The sequence below is a fragment of the Lampetra planeri genome, chromosome 59, assembly GCF_965212315.1.
Source record: "Lampetra planeri chromosome 59, kcLamPlan1.2.h2, whole genome shotgun sequence".
NCBI classification, from domain to species: Eukaryota; Metazoa; Chordata; class Hyperoartia; order Petromyzontiformes; family Petromyzontidae; genus Lampetra; species Lampetra planeri.
The window spans coordinates 5129834-5136912 of record NC_136165.1 but is presented as its reverse complement, the minus strand read 5'-3'; the positions used below and the strand labels follow the sequence as shown (position 1 = coordinate 5136912).

General features: G+C 52.3%; 1 protein-coding gene across 1 annotated transcript in view; it reads right to left on the bottom strand.

Moving 5' to 3' along the window:
- LOC144736241 (CUGBP Elav-like family member 3-A) overlaps nt 1-2958 on the bottom strand; it is a 38654-nt gene extending 35696 nt beyond the window's left edge. Inside the window, exon 1 of the mRNA XM_078618865.1 lies at nt 771-2958. Coding sequence (XP_078474991.1) covers nt 771-1050 — 280 coding nt within the window. The 5' untranslated portion in view covers nt 1051-2958. The remainder of the gene's footprint in view (nt 1-770) is intronic.
- Nucleotides 2959-7079: the final 4121 nt, after the last annotated feature.

The following is a 7079-nucleotide window of genomic DNA, read 5'->3' as shown; positions in this document are numbered from 1 at the left end:
ACTCGATGCCTCTACCGACGGAACAGGTGGAGTCGTTGTTGCTCTAACCGCCTCCTCCTGGCAGGGGGGCAGCTTCTCCTGGCCGCTCACCCACGGCGCGAAGGGAGCAAGTTCCACAACAGGAAGTTCCACAACAGGAAGTTCGACAACAGGAAGTTCCACAACAGGAAGTTCCACAACAGGAAGTTCCACAACAGGAAGTTCCACAACAGGAAGTTCCACAACAGGAAGTTCCACAACAGGACGTTCCACAACAGCGCCGTCTGTGTGATCCACCAACCCCCCGCTGCTGCCTCCACAGCGATGAATGTTGACAAGCCGCACAAATACAACCCAAAGACAAAGATCCACCGTATAGCCTTCAGCGGTATGTTGGTACAAGTGTTGTTAGCCAGTAGCAGCACCTATAAAGGCCGGCAGGGGGTGGGTGGCCAGCACAACGCCCGACCGCCTTTGTCTCCCGAGTGGCGATGTTTACACACAGAACTAGGTACTCACTTGAGGCTGAGTCGATCTAGGGGAGGCCCATGACCGGTTCAGATAATCGTCACTGGTGTTGGCCGTGAGCAAGAATCGAACTCGGGTCGCCAGGTTCGTAGCGCAGCGCGCTAACCGCTGCACCACCGCTCTCCACCCACCACACTCACCCACCAAAACACAGCCCCGTGTGTGTATGTCCTTGAGTGCGGTGAGTTCACACTCACCCACTCACCCGCACGCATCCACACCTACTCTCACTCACCCGCACTCACTGACCCACCCACACTCACCCTTGTGGAGCCCCGTGTATCTGTCCTTGAGCACGCTGAGCTCGCGGATGGCTCCGAACTCGCCGAAGATCGACCCCAGCTCCGCCTCGCCCAGGTGCCTGGGGATCTGTCCCACGAAGAGCTTCACTGCGTGCCCATCGCTCGCCGCCTCCCGCGGGGAGGGGGGCCCCAGCAGGCCCCCGGCGGCGGCGGCGCCGTTCACCGGGCTGTTGACGCAGCTGTTGCTGTTGTTGTTGTTGCTGTTGTTGTTGTTGCTGTTGTTGTTGCAGGCACCGAGCATCGCGACCTCCCCCCACGGACCCCCACCCCTCCAAGCGAAGCACGCGGGGCTAAGAAGAGCACGGATATCGCGATACCCGGAGAGGCGAGTGTGAGTGAGTGAGTGTGAGTTAGTGAGTGTGAGTTAGTGAGTGTGAGTGAGTGTGAGTATCTGTGAGTGAGTGTGAGTGTCTGTGAGTGAGTGTGAGTGTCTGTGAGTGAGTGTGAGTGTCTGTGAGTGTGAGTGAGTGTGAGTGAGTGTCAGTGAGTGTCAGTGAGTGAGTGTCAGTGAGTGAGTGTGAGTGAGTGTCAGTGAGTGTGAGTGAGTGTCAGTGAGTGTGAGTGAGTGTCAGTGAGTGTGAGTGAGTGTCAGTGAGTGAGAGTGAGTGAGTGAGTGTCAGTGAGTGTGAGTGAGTGTCAGTGTCAGTGAGTGTGAGTGAGTGTCAGTGAGTGAGTGTGAGTGAGTGTGAGTGAGTGTGAGTGAGTGAGTGTGAGTGAGTGTGAGTGTCAGTGAGTGTGAGTGAGTGTCAGTGAGTGTCAGTGAGTGAGTGTGAGTGAGTGAGTGAGTGTGAGTGAGTGAGTGTCTATGAGTCTCTTTGTGAGTGTGTTAGTAAGCGTCAATATCTGTGAGTGTGCGTTCGTGAGGTTGTGTGAGTGTGTTAATTTGTGTGAGTATGTGTGTGAGTCTATCTATATGTGAGTCTGTGTGTGAGTCTGTGTATGAGTCTGTGTTAGTCTGTGTGGGAGTCTGTGTGCGAGTCTATCTATATGTGAGTCTGTGTGTGAGTCTGTGTATGAGTCTGTGTGTGAGTCTATCTCTGTGTGAGTCTGTGTGGGAGTCGGTGTGTGAGTCTATCTCTATGTGAGTCTGTGTGTGAGTCTGTGTGTGAGTCTGTGTGTGAGTCTATCTCTGTGTGAGTCTGTGTGTGAGTCTATCTCTGTGTGAGTCTGTGTGTGAGTCTGTGTGTGTGAGTCTATCTCTGTGTGAGTCTGTGTGTGTGAGTCTATCTATGTGTGAGTCTGTGTGTGAGTCTATCTCTGTGTGAGTCTGTGTGTGAGTCTGTGTGTGAGTCTGTGTGTGAGTCTCTGTGTGAGTCTATCTATGTGTGAGTCTATCTCTGTGTGAGTCTGTGTGTGAGTCTGTGTGTGAGTCTGTGTGAGTCTATCTCTGTGTGAGTCTGTGTGTGAGTCTATCTCTGTGTGAGTCTGTGTGTGAGTCTGTGTGTGTGAGTCTGTGTGTGTGAGTCTGTGTGAGTCTGTGTGTGAGTCTATCTCTGTGTGAGTCTGTGTGGGAGTCTGTGTGTGAGTCTATCTCTGTGTGAGTCTGTGTGTGAGTCTATCTCTGTGTGAGTCTGTGTGGGAGTCTGTGTGTGAGTCTATCTGTGTGGGAGTCTATCTCTATGTGAGTCTATCTCTGTGTGAGTGTGTGTGTGTGTGCGTCTATCTCTGTATGAGTCTGTGTGTCTGAGTGCGTGCGCGTCTCTGTCTGTATATCTGTGCGTCTGTCTATGTATACACACGTGTGTGTTGGTGTCTGTGTGTCTGTCCGTGTCTGTCTGAGTGGGTGGAGTCGCGTGTCGTCTGTGTGTCTACGTCTCCCGTCTTTCCACACGAGCTGTCTCCACGACAATCAGGCGAGTCTCAGCATCTCTCTCTGGCTCCAAGATAACACGATCACTCTCTCTATCCTGTGTGTGTCTCTCTCTGGCTCCACTATATCACGATCACTCTACCTCTCTATCCTGTGTGTGTCTCTCTCTGGCTCCACTATAACACGATCACTCTCTCTCTCTATCGCTGTCTCTCTGTCGAGCTCTACTATAACACTCTCTTTGTCTATCTCTCTTTAGCTCGACTATAACACTCTCTCTATGTTTCTCTCTTGTATCTCTCTATCGCCACCACACTCTCTAAACCACCACGCTCCCTAGCTGCACGTTACCCACTTTAACGCGCACACACAAACGAACATCTACATATATACGAATACACATTATTCATTACAGTGGATGTAACACACTCGCGTACACGCTCGGCACCACACACGCGCCTCGCTCTCCTCTGTGTGCGCTGTGACGTCATAGCCCCGCTCTATTAAATCGAGACCAAGACAAAGGTACCCCGTGTAGCCTTTTAGCACTCTGTTGGGGGCAAGTGCTGTTCGCGAGTAGCAGCAGCATCTATGAAGGCAGGCCCGGCACACGAGGGGGTGAGTGGCCAGCACCACGCCTGGACGCCTTTGTCTCCCCAGTGGTGATGTTTGCACATCACACCAGGTACTCATTTGAGGCTGAGTCGACCTAGGAGAAGGCCCAGTGCCGGTTCAGAAGATCGAGACTGGTGTTGATGGCCGTGAACGGGAATCGAACTCGGGTCTCTGCCGAGTTAGTAATGTAGCTCACTATCCGCTACACTCCCCAGAGCCAGACACACAGACAACGTCGACACACACTCACACCCCACGCGCCCAACACTCCCTCTGCTCCTGTGCGTCCGTGTCTGTCGCTGTCCAGGGTGCTGAACGTACCCAGATCACGTGATCCACACGTACAGTACGTGCCAATATTGTACTCTACGTGACAACACCAGGACAGCAGCCGACTGCTGTGTGTGTGGCTTAATGGACAGTGATTATTATCTCAACCGGCCCTGGGCCTTCCCTAGGTCGACTCAGCCTCAAATAAGTACCCGGTGTGGTGCGAAAGCAACGGCACTGGGGAGACAAAGGCGGCCAGGCGTTGCTTTTTTGGCGGCCACACTATCCCTTCGTGTGAGTCGTGCCGGCCTTAAAGATACAGTAGACGTTATATCCAACAGCACTTGCCTTGCCAGTCTGTTCAAAGGCTACACGGGGGACCTTTGTTTTTGCTGAGGCGCCACGCGGATTTGTATTTGAAGAGTGACAGATGGATGGAGACGGGCGAGAGAGAGAGGGGGGCGAGAGAGATAAGAGAGTGGGTTTGGATTGGGCCAGACTAAGTCTGAAGTTAATGATTCGCAGAGAGCCCGCGATTAAACGGGAATTGTAAGACCGGTGTCACAAAGGGGCCACACACAGACACCCAGAGAGAGACAATCGTTTTTATTTTACCAGGTAAGGCCCCACCACGGAGCTATCTAGTTTTTTTTTCAGGAGCGACCTAGATATCACAAATGAGAGCTTAACGAAGGGGTTCATCGTCACGTGGACATTTATAGCAGCAGCCAAATACTCTGAATTTATGTTTCTAAATGTTGAGGGAAAAACCGGAGGACCCCGGAGAAAAATCCACGCGACCACGGGGAGACAGCGAGAGAGAGAGGCACGCAGACTCCACGTATAAAGCAGGCGTCAGGGTCGGGATCGAACCCACGACCTCCTGTATACCAGGCGAGGTAGTTAACATCTCCTAGCCACCCTGATGATGATAAGAGAGAGAGACACGCAAACTCCAAATATACAGTAGCAGGCGTCAGGGTCGGGATCGAACCCACGACCTCCTGTAGACCAGGCGAGGGAGTGAACATCGCGCACCGTGGCGCCCGCACACACCGATGTACAGTGACAATCAGAGACACACACACAGACTCGCATCAACGCACACAGACTCGCATCAATGCACACAGACTCGCATCAATGCACACAGACTCGCACAAACGGTCCCACGCAGAGACCTATTAAGAGACTCACACACACATGGAGACAAACATCCCCCGTATAGCCTCAACAGACTTGTGGGGAAATTTCTGTCAGTGAGCAGCTATTAAGGCCGGCTCAGCAAGCGATGAGGTGGGGTCGCCAGGTTCATTCCCGGCCGCCTTTGTCTCCCCAATGGCGATGTTTTCACATCGTGCCAGGTACTCATTTGAGGCTAAGTCGACCTAGGGGAGGCCCAAGACCGGTTGTAGCGCCGTGAGTGGGAATCGAACTATGGTCGTCAGGTTCATAGCGCAGCGCGCGAAACGCGACACTACCGCTCCACACACACAAAGATCCCCTGTATAGCCTCGACAGACTTATGGGGACACGTACTGTTAGCGGGTAGCACCTATGAAGGCCGGCACGGTACATAAGGGGCTGGGTGGCCAGCACGACGCCGGACGGCCTTTGTCTCCCCAGTGGTGATGTTTTTTACACACCGCATCAGGTACTAATTTGAGGCTGAGTCAGCCTCGGGGAAGTCCATGACCAGTTCAGATAATAGCCAGTAGTGTTGGTCGTGAGCGAAAATCAATCTCGGGTCGCCGGGTTCGTAGCGTAGCGCACTAACCGCTACCACCACCACCACCATACGCATTCACACACGCATACACTCATATACATATTCACACACAACATCATCAACCGCCATTAAATGGTGGTGACGTCACTACGACGCTTTTGCCAGGCAATGTGCACGTTGTGGCTTTTGCCAGGCAATGTGCACGTTGTGGCCATGTAAAGTGTCGAACGGCCGCTGGCAGGAGGTCACGGGCAGACCCAGCAGGTGCCATGGGTCGACTGACTTGAGATGACTGAGATGACTGGCCGATGCACCACCTGTGCCCCCTACTGTGCCAACTTGCTGCGCTTTATCCATCCGGCGCTCCACTCGTTGTTGTGAGCGTCGCTTCTCTTCCAATCACTCCAGACCAGGTGCCATGCACATTCACACTCACACGCGGATTACACATTCCCCCCAGCCCCCACCCACCCACCCACGGGCTGCGCGTGTGCCTCCGGTTACCATGGACACCGCTCTTTATTCTGGCTCCTCAACTCGTCTCCTTGGTAACGGAGAATCACTGCCACCGCCTGCGCCCCCTCGTACAGCCAGCGTGTGCCTGTGTGTGTCTGTGTCTCTAGGTGTGTGTGTGTCCTTGTCTCTAAGTCTGTGTGTGTCTCTAAGTCTGTGTGTCTAAGTCTGTGTGTGTCTCTAAGTCTGTGTGTGTCTGTGTCTCTAAGTCTGTGTGTGTGTCTAAGTCTGTGTGTCTCTAAGTCTGTGTGTGTCTGTGTCTCTAAGTCTGTGTGTGTTTCTAAGTCTGTGTCTGTGTATCTAAGCCTGTGTGTGTGTCTAAGTCTGTGTGTGTCTCTAAGTCTGTGTGTGTCTCTAAGTCTGTGTGTGTCTCTAAGTCTGTGTGTGTGTCTAAGTCTGTGTGTGTCTGTGTCTCTAAGTCTGTGTGTGTCTCTAAGTCTGTGTGTCTCTTTGTCTCTGGGTCTGTGTCTTTGTCTCTAAGTCTGTGTGTGTCTTTGTCTCTAAGTCTGTGTGTGTCTCTAAGTCTGTGTGTCTCTTTGTCTCTGGGTCTGTGTCTTTGTCTCTAAGTCTGTGTGTGTCTTTGTCTCTAAGTCTGTGTCTGTCTGTGTGTGGGGGGGAGCGATAGTGTAGCGGTTCGCGTGCAGCGCTACGAACCCGGCGACCCGAGTTCGATCCCGCTCACGGACAACACCGGTGGCGATTATCTGAACCCGTCCTGGGCCTCCCCTAGGTCGACTCAGCCGTAATTGAATACCTGGTTGGGTTTGTAAACATCGCCACTGGGAAGACAAAGGCGGTCGGGCGTGGTGCTGACCAACCACCCCATCGTATGCCGTTCCGGCCGCTATAGGTGCTCGCTAACAGCACTTTCTCTAACAGTCTGTTAAGGCTACGCGGGGGATCTTTGTCTCGAAGTCGAGATGGCCGATCCCAAGATATTTGGGGTCGATTCCAAAATCTGATCGGATCTCGGGAATCCTTAAATCGATGTACATTGCGATTCCGATTCCACCCCCCCCCCCCCTTTACTCTCCAAACGCATTCTCAAACAACGCCTTTGTTTTTAATTGTAGCTGCATTAATAATTATGCACCAGCAATTCAATAATTAAGCGATATAAACTAGCTACTGCATATACAGTCACATAATAAACATTAACGGAAGGTTATCCATATGTTGTGGTACCTGCATGTTCATCACATACCTTAGGATATGGACATTACGTCAATGTATTGAACGCCTAACAATAAAGTTATGACAATAGCCACCAATACATTATTATAAGTAAACTAACCACCTCGCACGAGTAATGCATCTCTTCACCTCAAGATTGCAG